This window comes from Psittacula echo, assembly GCF_963264785.1.
Source record: "Psittacula echo genome assembly, chromosome: 7".
In the NCBI taxonomy this organism is placed as follows: domain Eukaryota; kingdom Metazoa; phylum Chordata; class Aves; order Psittaciformes; family Psittacidae; genus Psittacula; species Psittacula echo.
In genome coordinates this window covers 25998491-26016864 of record NC_137740.1, presented here as the reverse complement: position 1 = coordinate 26016864, position 18374 = coordinate 25998491, and the positions used below count along the sequence as shown (strand labels likewise).

The 18374-nt window shown below is 37.7% G+C and overlaps 1 protein-coding gene across 1 annotated transcript in view; it reads right to left on the bottom strand.

Moving 5' to 3' along the window:
• HMCN1 (hemicentin 1) overlaps positions 1-18374 on the bottom strand; it is a gene marked incomplete at both ends in the record, with an annotated part of 192319 nt that overhangs the window by 111954 nt on the left and 61991 nt on the right. The window contains 6 exons of the mRNA XM_080622289.1: positions 824-1018; positions 1735-1893; positions 3131-3244; positions 3962-4089; positions 4789-4930; positions 15303-15578. Of these exons, the coding sequence (XP_080478415.1) occupies positions 824-1018; positions 1735-1893; positions 3131-3244; positions 3962-4089; positions 4789-4930; positions 15303-15578 (1014 nt within the window). The remainder of the gene's footprint in view (positions 1-823; positions 1019-1734; positions 1894-3130; positions 3245-3961; positions 4090-4788; positions 4931-15302; positions 15579-18374) is intronic.

The following is an 18374-nucleotide window of genomic DNA, read 5'->3' as shown; positions in this document are numbered from 1 at the left end:
TCTGAAATTATATTGGAAAGTGTGCAATACAAGGATACCTTATCCTTTCATTTTTCAGTTAAATATTTAGGTTTGGCCAGATGGTTCTTTTCCATCTGTCACTAACTAGAGAAGCAATGACTATACAAGCAGTAGAGTAACAAAACCCATTATATACATATACAGGATAATTTTCATTGCTTTATCTATGGCATATAATTTAATATACACTAATGTGTATAAGAAATACATAGAATATCATATAATGCACTGACTACAGAATATTGCTTACTATGTAGAGCAATGTGTCTGTATGTGAAGAGACACCAACAAAATAGTACAAAAGACATCAGCTACTGCACTGTATGTCCAGTAGAGAGGAACTACTTCACCCAGCCTGATTATGTCTACAAAGGAATAAAAAAGCTAATTAAGAAATCAGGATAACACCATTAAGCATGAAAGTGACTGAAATACTATAAGAAATCAAAATCACAAAGTCACTTGGAGGATTTTTAGATATTACCCAAATTAGGACTTGTCTAAAAACAGTTCAGAAACAATTTGCAAAAAAAAAAAAAAAAAAATTAAACAAAGGACAAAGGTGCAATAATTTCTGTGAAGAACAGTGAAGGCAATGACCACACATAACTGAATTCGCAATTCATGGGTAAATGAACTGCGTTTCAGAAGCAATGAAGACAGTATCAGGAACACAATCTCTAACAAAAATCCATTCTTTTTACAAATTTAACAATTTTATAAAGTATTGGAGCAACTTAATTGCAATGCATATGTCATATTTCCTTCTGGAATATTTTTTTTTTAAGTTCAGTCTACCTACTATTAATAGACAGAGCTCCTGTTCTGAGTTGACTGACAGAACTAACTGCAAATGGTCTTGAGAAAAGGGAAGCACCATTTAACCGCCTCCATTTAACCTTTGGTTCTGGGTAACCCTGAACATAGCATGGCAGTGTGATGTTTGAGCCAATATCTGCAGATTCATCACTGGGTTCCTGTGTGAAAACTGGGGGAGCTGGTAGGGAAGGGAGAAAAAAAAAGAAAAAAATAAACAATGTGAATTTAGGTTGCAACAAGACATCAGCATTCTGCTTACACTACTCACAACCTAAATTTATGTCCCATACGCACAATTATTCTTCTAACAACAGTTTCCAAACTCTAGCAACACCTTACAAAAGCAGCCTTATATGCTTTGTACTTACAGTGGGGAGCTCAGAAGTAGGCTAAACGTCTCACAAAAATGAAGATACAACTACCACCATCAGATGAAAGTGCATACTCAAGTGCTAGCATTATTAAGTTACTCATCTCCTTCTAACAGTATTGCTCATTGCTTCAGAAATTCTATGGGCCTGATAGGAACATGTATTTAACAAGACATGATGTGTCAGGCCAAAAGCAGTTAGAAGAAATTAAGAAAAGAGGAGAGGAAGGGCTAAGTTATAGAAAACTTACATAGTAACTTAAGTTAGTGTGATAGTATTGTCTATTTGAGCGCTATGTTAGGTTGAGGTTTGAACAGTTTCCTCCTCCTCTGCCTCTCCTTTCCTCCTAGTAACTTTTATACTTCGCAAAAGAAGCAAGAGTGGAGGAAAGTTGAAGCCCAAATAGGACAAGAAAACAGCTTAGCAATCACCATTTGTGAGAGACGTTCAGATAACCAAGCAACCAACAGATGGGGAAACTCTGAAATTAGAGTATTTACTGTCTAGATTGCAAGCTACTTACAGCCAACATCTAGAGTTATCTTTCCAGAAGCTCTCCCTGCATCATTGGTAGCCACACAGGTATAGTCACCAGCATCCAGGTCTTGTGTTTCCTGGATCTTCAAAAGACCCCGATGAGTATTAATAATGAGAAATGCTGATGGCCTCAACTCTAAGTCACCTAAGTCCAGACAGAAAAAAGTAACTGAAATATAACAGGGTATTCATCAAAATTATTCCAACAAAACAGTGTCCAAGTTTGAGATTAGTTTGCAATATGGCTGTATTCTTTTAGCAGATGACTGACTTCCTCTCAACTGCGCAGAAAAAATCATTACTACATTAGATACAATCTTTTTTCTAAATTTATTTGTTTATTTGTTTCACAAGGGGAACACACACACAAGTAGGTTTTGACAGAGATCAGCATTGACTGTGTGCCAGGCTGTATTTCTTCTTCCCAAATTAGAGGCTACATGGAACAGCCACTTCTCTGTCAGCTCTGTACCAAGCGGAAAGCTCCACAAACCTAGAAAACAGCTCTGCTATATCTCAAGCTCAGCAGGAGACACAATACTGATATGTAACATTCAGAATTGGCCCACATGTACTCTTTGGGATGAATATCAAATGTCTGCTGACTCTGCTTTAAAATACAAGCCATTCATTAACTGCAGTGAGTTCAGAAGAAACTTCCTTTGAGGGAAGGTTATTTGCAAACAGACCACAAAGAGTTTCATGCTTCACTCCACTGCTGTCAGAGATGAAATACTGGACTAGATAAGCTACCTGGTGGCAATATCTACCTAACAACATGACTGGTTTTCCAGAAAATCAGCAGGTGGTTTATGCAACCACACACAGGAACCAGTTGCCTTCTCTGGAATAAATGTTCAGTGGGATACGTGGGACTCTCTGGCTCCCATTTAACTCTGTAAAAACTCCTGCAGTTCTGATACCAAATATACACATTACTAAAGAAATTATAGTAGATACCTCTGAGATTAGGAAGAAGGAACATATAAAAATTCCCAATGTATTGCAAAGGAATTTGAAGAAATGTCCAATGGGAAAACCAGAAAAATTACTTCTGTTTTTTGTGGCATTTGGCTAAACATTTTCTGACAGAAGAATGAACCTTGTTTCAGTACGCAAGAGGCTCAGCTTTTTTATTATTATTATTACTATTATTATTAATTATGCTACAGTATGTTAATTCACTGTACTTAAAAAGGAGCAAGAGTTTATGCCCTAGAGATCAAGTTCCGTATGATCTAGATTTAGAGAATTTCACAGGTCAATCACTGAATACTGAATATTACACTTGCCTGAATACTACATTTTTGAGGAAATGAAGCCACTTCAAGAACATTATTCCTGCTAACACAAATACACCAAACACGCAGTAATGAGTGTACCTTTAAACCATTTAACTTGGGGTTGCGGAATGCCAGTTGGTTTACACTCCATAACAGTTGTGTCTCCAAGAGCAACCAGAATTTCACTTCTAACTACAGTCAATGTTGGGCCCTCTAAAAAAAAACAATATAGAAAAAATCAGTTGCTCATCAAAAGCATACACCATTTTTAAGACATAAACAATGAAATACTTAGTTTCTCTTTTATATGGAAAAATATTTGCATTTAAAGTCAAACAAGCTTAAAAATCATGTAAGGTGAGAGATAAACACTGGCAAACATGAAAAATTAAGTCTACCCAGAGCACCCAGATCACAAGAAGAAAATGCAATGAATTTAAGGACAAAATCAGAAAAGTTTCATCATACAGAAAGTAAAAAGGTTAAGAGCCATTCTCCCTCTCCAGCCAGGTGTTGGTCATTTAAATACTCTGCTATTAATGCATTAACATAGTGTTTAGATGACAATTTGGACAATTTAGATGGCAATTTGGACAATTTGGACTCTGGAGTGCTAAGCATGCTACAAGAATTTCACAGAAATATCACGATTCCTTTTCCAAAGGCCTGCTCAGGTTTGCAAGCCTACCCCACTTTAATACCCCTTATTTATTTATTTTTCTTAAAAACAGCATAAGAAACATGAAGCCCCAAATGCCACTTAACAATACTACTCAGATTTGAACAGAAAACAAAAGGGACATTTGTAAAATATTCGTCATATTTTCTATTTTTTTAGATTCCTACCAGTATGTTCTACTAATTTTAACAGTTCTTCCCTAATGATGTGTTAGTTTACTTTTTAATTTCCCTACAGTTTCTTTTACTTACCAATGTATGTAAGACTGGATATTTGTTTCTCTGTCCCAGCTGAGTTACTTGCCAAACAACCATAAATTCCTGCATCTTTCGGAATTGCCTTTCTTATGACTAAGGTGCCTTCTGGGGTTAACCTATACCTGTGAACACACAGGGCACAAAAAACTTGATTAGTTAAATAAAAAAGAGTAAGACATCCACACTACAAACAGTAACAGCAGCAGGATAATCAGATGGCTTATGAGCAGGTATTTCAGAATAACAGAATCATAAAATCATTAGGGTTGGAAGGGATCTCTGAAGATCATCTCGTCCAGCCCCCTATGCCAAGCCAGGGCCACCCAGAGCAGGTTACACAGGAAAATGTCCAAGCAGGTTTTGAATGCCTCCAGAAAGTGAAACTCCACAACCTTCCTGGCAGCCTGTTCCACTGCTCTGCCACCCTCAGCGTAAAGAAGTTCTTCTTCATACTAAGGTGCGACTTGAGTTTTAGTTTATATTCATTGCTCCTTGCCCTGTTGCTGCGCACCAGAGGTATTGCTGGTTTATTTTCCCATGCTAAACAACAATATTAGTATTATTATATCTAGCAGAAAATATCATGCATTTTGTGAAAAGCTTTTAAATGAATCTTGTGAAAAGCCTTCTGAAGAAGAGAACTAAAATATTCCTATTTTATAGTTGAGGAAATTGAAATTAAAGACTTATAAAAATGAAGGTTAAGATGCTGTTTCCAAAATTCACAGATTCCTGTGAAAGAATTAGTGAGAATATTTTGGCATTGTTCAAAATTTCTTTCTCACATAGGAAAAAAAAGAAGAGAAGTCCATAACCCCTACCTGCTTGAACCAATAATAAACATATCGTTGTGTGTCCATACTACTGTCGGCTTTGGATAACCGGTTGCAGAACACCTGATAGACACTTCAGAGCCTTCTGTAAAAGTCTGATTCTTAGGTGAAATGACAACCCTAGGTGGTTCTAGTAAAAAAATTAAAAGCAGCAATTTAAAAAAAAAGCCATTTAGAAAATACTCATTTTATTCCCATTTTCAAACAGCTCCATAGAAAAAAACAATCCTAATAAATGTCAGACATCACTTGTTTTCCTCACTTTGTCTAGCACAGTCTACCAGTTCCTCAGCACGAAACATGTATACCTTTATAAAAGATAGAAAGTCAGGATTTGGGGTACAGAGAACAAATTAATTCACATGCCTACACCGTTTGGTTTGCTCTTTGATGCAGGATTTGGAGTTCCCAAATGTGGGCACCAATTCTGGCAAAACAGTGCCAGAACCAAGCAAAGTTCACCAATATGATCCGTCAAGGTGACAATGCCAGGCTGACATAGGCGTAAGCTGTGCAAGGTCATCTTTCTGAAGAGAAACTATGAGAACATTAGTGGTTTCACATGAATTCAACTTGAATGCAGTAATTATTTAACAATTAACTTGGAATTTTTAATGCATGCTTAAAACTCAGCAAAGCATCAACAGAGCCAGACGAATTTCGGACTCCTGAAAATTAAAGCAAATGAGCATAAATCTTCAGGCAGGCATTGTAAGAGTATAACCTGAGTGACGGAAATAGGCCACAATATATGTGCACACACAAAGAAATCAACAGCAAAAATCATGTTGAAGATAACTGAATCTGCAGCCTTAACAATGCCAATGGATATTACACATTTCAGCTGCATTTTCACCTGAAGTGTGATTTGTGAACTTCACAGAATTCATTATCTTTGACAGATTTCCTCAGTGAAAAAAGACACCACCAAAACAATTTGTGTCAACTGATATTTTCTTCTGTAGTACCTTTGATTCTGTCTTATGGTGGCAAGAAAAAGAATCATACCACACAATGGATGAGAAAGTAGCAACTCGTAGTACTAACTGCAGCTACTTCATCTTACTTATGGCATGAAACTGGCTACTATTAGATCAATAGAAGTAATCTTCCTTTGGGGAGCTTTGCCTATTGCTAATTGCACACTGTATTAACATGTATTCATCTGCAGACAATCTCTACTTGCAGCCATAGAATGAAAAGCTTAAGCCTAACTCTCTTTTTTATGAGCATAAAAGAGGCTAAACACAGAGGTATCTTGAATCTAAGGCAGCTCTGAATAGTTCTCTTTCATTAGCTTCAGCAGAAATTACACTATCCTATCAACTCCGGTGATGTTTGGCATGTTTTCATGGCTGGAAAAATGTGTGCAAGTCTATAGGATGGTGTAATCATAAATCAAGGACAAGGTTAAAGTGTGATGCTATGCAACTTCCAGGCAAACAGCATAAATCCTTCTGCTTTGGTCTGCCATAATGCAAACAGAAACAATTCAGAGTGCTATTACAAATGCCCTTCTGGAAGAACTAGTAGTGCACTCTCTTCATTATCACTACAAGGAAGAAAAGTATTGTCTAAGTTCTATGTTGTAATACCATTTCCTTAAAAAAGTGTGAACTAATAAACCACAGTGGTTTTGGCCTGGAAGAATCTCTCTGCAGAAAATCGTGCTGCTTCTAGGACAAGCAGTGGGGACCTCATAGCAGCTTTCCAGTATCTGAAGGGGGCCTATAAGAATGCTGGGGAGGGACTCTTCATTAGGGATTGTAGTGATAGGACAAGGGGTAACGGGTTCAAACTTAAACAGGGGAAGTTTAGATTGGATACAGGGAAGAAGTTCTTTACTGTAAGGGTGGTGAGGCACTGGAATGGGTTGCTCAAGGAAGTTGTGAATGCTCCATCCCTGGCGGTGTTCAAGGCCAGGTTGGACAGAGCCATGGTTTAGTGTGAGTTGTCTCTGCCCATGACAGGGGGGTTGGAACTAGGTGATCTTAAGATCCTTTCAAACCCTAACTATTCTATGATTCTAAAAGTAGATCTAATAAAAAGCTGCAGGGTTTCTAAAAGTTCCACCCACATTTCATAACAACTCTGAGATCTCTTAACTCCCAGAGGAAAGCAGAACCATAGTTCCAGAAGTACTAGAATTAAATCCAGATAGGAGTGGGGGCAGGGAGAGGCAAGAAATGGATGCAAGTTACAGAACTGTCCTCAAGTGATTCATGATGTGCAGAGATTTCTCAGCTATTCTTATTTTGTTTTAAATCCTGCCAAGAGACACTGGGAGAGATTCTGCATGCTCTGGTCCAGCACCCTCTCATGTCAGTATTAGGAAACTGTTTGTCTCAGATGGCAATTACTCATCATGCTTTGGCAACACACCATTGCTCATGCAGTTATTTCCATATAATGATATTATCAGGTGAGCAGAAGATGATGAAAGGAATTTGCATTTAACATATAAGCCATTAAATCAGCTGAAGAAGTCAATATACACAGCTGTAATAAACAAGCTACCAGCTAGAATCAGTGAGGCTACATTTGCCTCTAATTAACCATCTTGTTTTTGTGCTGAGAGGCCTGCAACAAGGCAGGCACACAGAACGGGCTTTCTTTTATGACAGATCAATTTGACTTCTTTTGCTTTGTTTTTTGTAGCATAGGGAAGAATATTTGTACATAAGCCAGAGAAGCACAACCTTCTGACAGCGCAAATCCCCTTCAAGGTTGTAGAATAAAACCTTTTAAACAACATAGATCTCATGTAAGGCTTCAGAAAGAAGGCTGGTTTGAAGATTTCCAGGTCTGAAGCACTGGTTTTGACCCTAATGTTCATTAAAGCCATGTAAAGCAGCTCAACTAAGCATGAAGAAATGGATAGCAAATATCAAATTTTTATTTCACACGACATTAAAAAAAAAATAAAAATCACCCTTTATTAGCAAAAACCCACAGTCATTGCCAATGTTTTTTCCAATACTTTATGCATGCTTTTTTTCTTTAACAGAAATATTTCCCAAAAAGCTACCCTGTAGATGATATTTAATTGAATCATTACTTATACCAATATTTTTATACTCACCCTTAAGATTTTTTTTGCCTTTTACACTAAAAGCATTTTTGGAAAATTGAATGATTACATGTTAACTGACACATAGTCCATTAACTAAGGCTAAATAAGAACAGCTACATGCACACAGATAATGGCAAGGAATAGATACAGCCCCATCTCTGTGTCCAGTCTGCTCACTAAGAGTTTTCTATAATAACAACCCATTCTTGTTAGCATCAATTAAAAGGGTCTGAATTGACCTACTTTTGCAGATATCTACCAGGATTCTGCAAGAGCAAATGCTTATCACAAAGCCCTACTTTTAATAACGCAGGAACTGTAGGGTTAGTGTGAAAAATTAATCCTTTTCTGACTGAAGATCTGTGTGACCACAGCAATGTCTACAAAGTCTTGTGGTACTGTTTTATGGATATGCCTTAGTTTTTCCACATGGAAAGATACAAATGGAAGCAAATGGCTTTGATCTCAAACTGTCTAAGAACCTACATTGTGTTAGTGTCAAGAGTGCATACTGGGAAAGCACAGGGGAGAAAAAAAATATCCAACTCTATCATTATGATAGCTATTAACATATGTCAGCAGGTGAGACAGAAGACTGAGGCTATGAAGAATTTCTCCCAGAGTGTAGATTTCCACTTTGATGTCAGATCAGCCACAAAATTCACATTATATCCTAAGTTATGAAATAACAACACAAATACATATAACCTATCACTACATTCTGAAAAGGAAACCTCCGTTCATCTGATTGCTAGTAAGTTTAAATCACGCTTTAGCAATATGCATTGGAATTAATATTCAGTTTTATACTTTGCTCACAAGCCAAATCAAAGAAGCGTAGAAGAAAAGTTGCACAGAAACAGAAAAAATGAAAGGCTCCTGTTTGAATAGCAAGCTGAGAACAGATTTCTTACAGCATGAATAATGATCAAAACATTCAATAGGGATAAACAAAAAGTAGCCTTCAACATTAATCAGCCAGTCACATTCATCAGTGCTTTTGGCACCAACCAAGCAACCCTAACTAAAAAGAAAATTGTCTTTGGACTTTACTATCTTGCTTCATTCTCTTGCCAGCTGTCTCACTTAGCTGCCAAGTTCTCACTGATCTCCGTCCCAATCCATCCTCAACTATGTAGAAGTGCAAGGTGTGCCATCCTGCATCATCCCTGGCAATCTGCAAAGGTGATTCTGCACAAAAAATCACAGAAAGATCTCCTTATGGTAAACTCTCAGGTTATGGTATTGGTATGCTTATGGTATTACTGCTCAGGTAAACAAGGCACAGCAGTAATGTTAATGGTTGCTTTTGTGAGACTCTCCTTGAAGCTGGAGGGGAAGCATTATTGGGATCTTCTTGTTCAGCTGGAGAGTATGCACAAGCTGCAATTTCACCTGTGTCAATAGCACTCTTCGCTACCACAGGGTAGCACAAGTTGATCTGCTGTCATACACTATACAGCATCCACCCCAGCCCTAAGAAAGTACATGCACTGTGAAAGACATGGGGGAAGGACCACCCAGTTTCTCCCTATAGTAAAAGAACTACTCCCCAAAAGACATGCAGATATACTTCAGTCAGGGTCTTCTCACCAAAATCATTTTCCATAACCTCTCTTCACTTCCTTTAAGTTGGCATTCACTCATCACATGCAGACTATATCAGGAAAAATTAAGCACCCAATAAGTATTCACCAGCTGTCAGCAAGAGGCCATAAAGAAAGCTGACATCCTACACACCACATACTCAGCATTTACAATCACCTCCCTTCAGAAGGAAAGGAAATGGGCTCCTTCCTCTTCATGTCGCTATCTCAGGCTTGTACTCAGCCCTAGAATTTGGTAGATTCAGGAAAAAATACTTGAACACCTTTATAAGTGAAATCAAAAAAGCCAGGCTTTCTGCTCCAGCAGAGCAGCACTGGCATGCTGCAGATAAAGAAATATCTCTGAAAACCAGTGCTTTACAGCAAGTGAAATAGGGGACTTCAACCTCTGAAACTTGGTGGGTTTTCTCAGCAGAAGTATCCCCATCTTCACATGATAGAGAGACAGCTCTCTTTCTTGAAGTGTAAATTTAACCTGTTTATGTTCCTATGTATTACCCAGGACTGCACACCCCTGGAAGGATCATGAATCCAACACCTTTCTTATAGCAACAAAACAATATTTAATAGTTTAACTATTTCCTTGTGCTTTTTATTAGCTGTTACAGTAACAGAGATCAAGTATCCTGCAAGAAGCTAGTTTCCAAGACATCCATATGGTATATTGCCTTGAGCCAGAGGTTTGTGTAGGTCAGAAGACATCTAGAAATACCAATTCTAAAAATGTTATGGTTCTACTCCTCCAAAACTCCTTGTAGCAATACTTGCCTACGTTTGTGAGAAAGCAGCAAGAAAATAATGAGCAAGAAATCAAATGACAGAAATTAAGAAGCATGACACTAATTTCCTATTTAATAACTTAATTTTTTTATCTTCCATCAAGTTAGGATTTAAATTCTTTGGAGTAAGAACTCATCCTATGATGACCTGAATACTATAAAAAAAATACAAAACCTTAATCATCACTTATTTATTTGAATTTGTGACAATTCATCTAAAAGAAACAGAAAATTTAAAGATACTTCTAAATGGATGAGAGAGCTTTGTTTTATCTGCTTTTGAACTGATCTGTAGATAATCTTACCCCGGGAATATCATCAAAAAAAACCTCCCAGACAATCCAGGCCAACTCACGCAAATCAGGCCAGAAGAGTGATTTGCCTAAAGTGCAAACATTTTTTCCCCATCAGTTCACCTTCACCAAACAAAATAAAAATAAAAGAACCTCTTATCAATGGTGGCTGCACTGAGAAAGCAAACAAACTTGGTGACACTCATTAATTTTCCTGAGTGGCAAATAACCCTAGGGAGTTATTACCCTTGACCTTTTCCATGTGACTCCTTGTAAAAAGGGAATCTCCATCTTCTTTGTAGTCACTCTCTAAACACTGGAACATGATGATAAGGTCTCTCCTAAGCCTTCTTTACTCAAGGCTAAACAAAGGCAGTTCTCTCAGACTTTCCTCATATGGCAGGCTTCCGAGTTCTTTGATCATCTTTGTGGCCTGCCCTGGACCCTCTCCAAACTGTCCACATCCTTTCTGTAAGTGGGTACCAAAACAACACAGAATTCCAGGTGTGGCCTGACAAGCACTGAGTGGGATAATGGCATATTTATCTCTGCTCGTGATACCTTTGTTGGTGCAACCCAGCATCCTGTTGGCTTTCTTTGCCTCAGGAGCACACTGTTCACCCATACTGAGCTTCTGTCCACCGGGACTCCCAGGTCCCTTTCCACAGAGCTGCTCCCCAGCCAGGTAGATCTCAGCCTTTGCTGCACTCTTGGATTGTGCAAGATCTTACACTTGTCTTTGTTGAACTTGATAAGGTTCTTATTAGCCCACTTTTCCAGCCTATCCAGGTCACCCTGCAATGTAGCTCTCCCAAAATGTCTACGACCCTGCTCAGTTTGGTATCATTGGCAAACTTCATCAGGGCTTATTTCTTGCAGGTGTGGCTTAGCTGCTAGCACAGCTCGAATGATTTAACAGCACTACTTGTAAGCAATAACTAAAAATGCCTTTCAGCTGCGATGGCGATACCTGACTGCATTTAAACATTTTTAAATATTCAGCAAATAAAAAGGCAAAGGAACCCACTATGGATGGAACAGCAGCTACAGTATGTATGATTTTATTCTACTTGTAGAAAGAAATACATCTGAATAGTATGTTGACCTGCATGCTGTTCATCAGTGAGCTCAATGCACAACAGCTGGCACTTGATTACCTTAGGTGACTCCCAATAAGAACAAATATTCAGTGTTGCTCCACTTCTTGTTGATCTTCTGCTGGAATTCATTGTATACTGAGATTACTGAACTCAAACATCTCTCCTAATCACCAACATAAACACACACAAAAGCCATAGAAGTTTCTACATACTATACAGCTGTGTTATAAAGGCAAAAGACAGTTGCAATCATTAAAAGAAGTGCTTCCTTGTCTACTCTTACTTACTCACATCAGAAAACATGCAAAAACAATACTAGACATTTAGCATCACCCAGATTTGAGGGATCTGAATTTTAATTGTGTATTTGAAGTTCTTGGAGGGGAAAGGAAACAAAAAACTCACTACAAATCAATCTCTTTAGTATGCACATTATTTCATTATTTCAATTAAAAAAAAAAAGCCTAAATGCCTCAAAATACCCCACAAATTAATACTTTTTTATGTGTATGAAAACATCAAGAAAAAACCATCAAGCTACCAAAACATACCATATTAATTCAACCTGATAAATATGCATATAGCACACATTTTGCCTACAAGAATGTAACAAACTGGAAGAAAAACTTCGCATGCTCATGGAATTTCATGCATCAGTGTGAAACATATAATTGAAAAGTTTATATATAGTGTTTCATGCTCCTGGTCAATCTCTAGCCTCACATGGCTGCAATATGTTCCTCCAGGCTTCTGATAAATTATATGAAGTACCTGAAAAAAGTAGTGAATGCTCATTTGTTTCCATGTAAGACCAGTCTGTGGGAGGACTTTAACAGTTCATACTATGTATCTATTTAACAACATCCAAAATTGAGTGTCTACAGTAACAGTTAGTCATAGCACTCAATAAGCACCAATACAAGCCTAGACAGCTCAAGAGCTTTTATTCCTTAAAATTTATAAAACTGCATTAAGTGATTTTTTCAGACTGAGCAGTATACCACCAGACCACAAATAGACAAGTTTTAAAGGGATCTTCATCTGTCTGTGCTCACTATTAGCGTGGAACAATTAGTTACTTAGTATACTATGTTCTCCTCAGCACAGAATATGCAACTGTGAGAAATCGTCAACTCTTATTCAAGATTTTAGTCTGTATTTGTTCAGCTGCTGGCAAAAAAAAAAAAAAGAAATCAGATGAATGTTCCCTTTCACAAAGAGCAACATCAAACTGATAGCTTTCAAAACAACGGTTTACTACAATCCACTTAAGCATGTAAAGCAGATGTTGAGTTATTTTTAGAGCTACCAACATTTGTTCTCTGCCTTAACTCCCGCTCCAGAAAGAAAAAGGGGATGAAAGTAGCATTTGCGATCCTAAATTCAGAGATCTATATGGAACTGTTCCAACAATAATAAAGGGCTTCAATATGAATTTAATTTGACATTCTGAATTACTTACAACTATACAAAGCATGAATCCATCTCAATCAACTAACAAGACTTCAAGATTTCCTCTTCAGGATGTTAATACTGACAACCCTATAAAGCTTTTGCTTCTTACATATAACCACCCTTTACTCTTTTGCTGTCAAATACAAACTGCTCTTTTGAATACCACTTTAGATACTAACAAGCACTATTGTGCTTGTATTGTGCATGACAATCACACAAAGTACCTCCAGAAATCTGATAAAAATCATTTTGTCCAAGCAAATTAAATTACCACAAATAATAGTGCATCCAACCATTCTGATACAATTCAGCTTCTGCGTATAGCCATTTGAAAGGTTGGCAGTAAATTATTTTTTTCCAAAGAGACACTACTGCGTAAATCTCAATTCAGCTGCATTTTAGCATTTCCTACATATTTATTTTGTTCTAAGAGTCTTTCAACATAAATGAAAGAAAACACAACTCAGACTGTCAACTGAGCCTGTCTAAAATGTCTAAGAGTTTTCTCTCTGATGTGTTTTAAAGCTATAACAATACCAGTACCAGCCAAAGCATAATTCACAACTATTTGATATAATCATTCTACATATATAAGTGATTTGAAACTCAGTATTTTGCTGTAGCAGCAGTAAACTTCATTAGCTTTGTTATCAAAAACCTGGCAGAAGTAATTTAGTCATTGTGTTGAAGCTTTCAGCTGATCTACAGAAATTAGAGAGGAAAAATCTAAATCTCACGAAGAGATGAATGAGTGAGGGATGGAGGTGCTTCTATTGCTGCCTTTGACACGCTTGAATGACTGCCTTAATGGAAAAATCCTGTAGAATTTAAAACTAAGTCTTCCAAATATATGAGGGGGGTTTGACTTTTTCTTCCATGGCTTCCTCCCCACCCCCATCAGCCTTGCTAGAAATTTGCCAGTTTTAACTCTGTTTTAGCAATTTAACTCTGCTGTAGCCATCTAATGGTAACTCAAAGAGATCAATGAAGAAGCACTTTATTCTTGCCATATTTTGTAATAGGTCCTACATAACTGATTGCACACCTACTTATTCCACCTTGGTAAACCAACATGCTTTTCCTGTAAGAAAAAAATACATCCCATTAGTAAGTGCTATAACTCCACTTTTGACCTTTTCTCTGTTTTGGAGGACTTTAAGCCAAGCGATCCCATTGAATGTTTCTTTTTTCCACAATTCTGTTTTTTCGGTTAACAAAGTACTAGAATTACAGCAGCAAAGTTAATGAAGCTACCCATAGAACATGACCCAATATCATTAGCAAGCAAATATCCTGTCAGCCACATTTAAGTAGACAGAATAGGATTTTTCTTATTTTCAAGAACATTGAGTTTAGTTTCTTCTTACCCACAGAGAGGTGGAAACAAAGGCTCAAATCTCCACTTGACTAAGGCAAACAGAAAAACCTGCAGTACTTTCAAATTGTAAACAGATTTGCTTTAAGCGAAATTACCGCATAAATACTTTTTTTTTTTCCCAATTTCTTCCTGGTATGCAGCAACAGGTCCAGTCTAAACCTTGCTTGGTCTCGCGCACACTACCTTTTGCAGTTTTGACATATTTTTAAAGTCCTCAAAAACTAGTCCTTCATAGAATTGTGATTAGCTCTTCATACATCATCATTATAAAACAGATACAATAGCATATTACATAGAAAAACTTACAAGTATTATTCTGTTATAAAGATTAATACAGAAACTTTTACCAATTTAGTTACATACACATAACTATAATTACAGTTTCACTGGGGGGTTGGGGGGGGAACCTTAAAAAACCACCTAGCCACCCTGTAAGTTTTCTCTACTTAGAAGCAGGCTGTAGACATTGGAGAGTGGTGTGTGTGTGCATGCATGTGTAGGTACTTCTGTGTTCTACTCTGAAAGAGACACTAACAACAAAACTACTTCATGCTCCATTCACTTGTACAGCAGTTGAACTACAGTTAAAGGAGAAGGATAAAATCACTGATGAGACACACACACCAAAAAGCAGTCTTGCAAAATAAGCACTAGTGCTGTTTGGTGACTCCCATTGCCATTTTCAAACAGTGAAGAACTAGGTAATGTTCTGTCAGTCTCCAAGTTGTTTTATCTATAGTTACTGAGAGGATAGCTCACAATGCAAATAAAACATAAACCACGACAGAGTATATTTAACATGCAGTTTCCTTGTTACCTTGCACTGTAAGGAAAACTGATGCTGTGGTAGATCCACCCTCATTAGAAGCAATGCATCTGTACTCGCCAGCATCCATGAGCTTTACAGTCTTCACCTCTAAAGACAGATTACTCAACATCCTTATTCGCAGGGGTTCCTTCAGTCTTATATCCCTGCCATTTCTCTGCCAGGTAAGATTGTAACGCACTGTGCTTAAAGTTAGGCAGGTCAGGATAGCTCCTTCACCAGGGACAACCGTAATGTTGTTAGGAACCTGAATCACAGGTGGAGGTTCTGTGTAGGAAGAAAAGAATAAAGACCAAGTCATAAGAGAAAAAGATTTGAGAACCTTTGCTTCATTTGTGGATTCTTGATACCTCAAGTACATTATAATGGGGGGAAAAAATAAAAAAAAAATAAAATGGTTTAATAATGAGTTTTATTTCACATTGCTGAAGCCATGAAACAGAACCAGGGCAGCATCCTCATTCGCTGACGTTAAGCTACCTGACAGGAGCTGACATCACAAGAATGCACCTGATTTAGGTCAAAACTATATCACATCAGATGAAAAATAGCCACCATCACGCCCCAGAGTCTGATCTCTGAGATGTGACCACACATGGTGGAATCTGAACTAAACACACACTAGATTTTTACAGGCTTGTGTATGAAAAAAATAATCGTGTTACTACCAAGCTCTTCTAATAGCAACAATAAAACCAAGTTAACAGCTGTTCTAAGCATCATTATTGAGTTCTTTCCCTGATGATTTCTACAAGAGAATACGAAAGGAGAGAGAAACATCTGTTCTTTTAAGTTCATCTGATCAAAGACCTTGTCAAATGGGATAAGGAAAAGGGGAGGTAATAAATACAGTACACAGAGATTTTGCAACTGGTAGAAAATACTTCACTCCCACACTCCCCCCACCCCCCGCTCCATTTGGTTTTCCCCAGACTGGGACTGTTTTTTGAGAAAAGAAAGATCTGCAATGAATAATATTCTGAGTGGGATGCCTTAGCAGACATAAGACAGCTGTAAGAGCAAGATCGAATTTTTACCAATATACTAAAGCACATTTATCCTAAGAAAAGGAAGGATAACAGGGAATTAAAAATTCTGTATTTATTAAGAGTGAATGTTACCCCTGCGCTCAGAGGCAGCCATAGCTGCTGCTTATTTAGGTCTCATGCAGGGTCCCAGACGAGGTTCACAAGCTTCAAGCTAGATCTCTGCATAGTAACAAATTGTTCTGGCACTATGCGTGCTGGGTGTGCAGCTCTGCTTCCCTATAGCACACAGACCCTAACAGCAGTCACCCTTAGTACTGAAACTGTGCATTTCAACACATGCAGAGGAGACTGAAGAAAAGCTACACCTGCTTACTGAGAATGGAGTTTCTCCCTTGCCCTTTAGGTTTTGCTTCTGAGAAAAGACAAATCTAATGCTTTCCATAAGCATACCACCAACTTACTTAAAGAAACTTGGAGAGAGATTAAGGCAGTACAAGACTAAAATCCCCATCTTTTGAATCACCCTGTGGTTGTGCATGACATGTTTTAGGCTACACCAGTCTCTTACCACAATAGTGCACAGACATAGCAAACCCCCAACCAAACTCTAAGCTGAATTTAGAGCACTTCTTTACTGGCACTTCAGCTAAGGTCCCTGCACAAGCTAACAAGCCATTTGGCATTTTAAAGACTTTGTATTAGTAAGATGAAGTCAAAATCAAGTGTTTGTTTCTTCAGCAACTAGAAGATGCTGATACAGTTCCAATACCTTTCACACAGCAGTTGACAAAATGGATTATCTGTGATATACTGTCTGTTACATGGACAAACTAAGAACACTTGAAAAGACTGTTTATTTTGCTGAAAGCAGACATTTCATGTAATTTTCTTCCAAATATTTGTACACAAGGATTTCAAAGCAAATCCCTCACATTAATCCTCTGCAAGGCACAAAATAGACCTAATCACTCATGTTTACATTGTGAGGCAATCTCAGCCAATCTCTCAGTGCTCTATCGAATTTTTCCCCTCATCACTCTTGACTTTCAAGGGCTACCAATATCACATAAAAAATGTTTAGGTTCTCTTTCTGATCCCTCTTGAGGAGGAAGATGGTTGTAACTTCAAGACCAAGATTTTTTATTCCCACAATTTCTGGGGCAATACATAAGATTTCTTGTCCTCCAAAGTATGATTTGAAACAAGCATATAGGAATACTGTCCACCTAAAAGATTTTTGTAGCCAAAATATAAAGTAGGGCTTTAGAGCTAGGACATTAGTGATGTTACTGTTCCATTCTACTTGAGTACTTTACATGACTAAAAGGACATTCCTCTTCTCAAATTTACCACATAGTCTAAGAGGGCCATTTCTCTACAGACTTTGCCTTACATGGAATCAATGACACTGGATTTTCTAATACTGCAGCCTGAGGAACATTTTTACCTGGAAAAAGAGAAGGTGAAGGGATAGTCACCCTCTTCAACTACTTCTTGGGTTAAAATAAAAAATAAAAAAGAAAAGGGGGAGAAGATGAGAGTCTGTTGTCATAACATAATACTCAGCAGGGGAAATTCTGACCAGACGTGCAAAATATTTTCCTAGTGGGGATAGTTAAGCACTGAAGGCTGCCCATGGAACTTGTGAAATCTCTCCCCTTGGGGGTTTGATTTGAGAGATTCCTGAGAAATGTAATCAAGCTCATAAGTTATTTCTGTTTTGAGCTGTGAGTTAGACTAAGTATCTTCTAAAAGTCCCTCCAGCCTAAATTGTTTTATGATTCTGTGCTTCATAATATGGGTTAACTAACCTGAATTAACTACTATAGGAGATAAAAGACTTCAATTTCAAGCCATTATATAAAACCTCAAGGCTGAATTCAAGCAGCTGTTCTGAGCTCTATTATCCTCACTGCCACTAAATTAACTGACTCAGCTCCACTGCTTTCCCTAGTCAAGAGCAATAGTTTACACTTCTGCATGACGGATGTCTGATCAACAAACAGAAAGCTATACAGAACAGATTTTTATCTCAAAACAAATTATTTTTCCCTTTTCCTGAGACCACATTGCA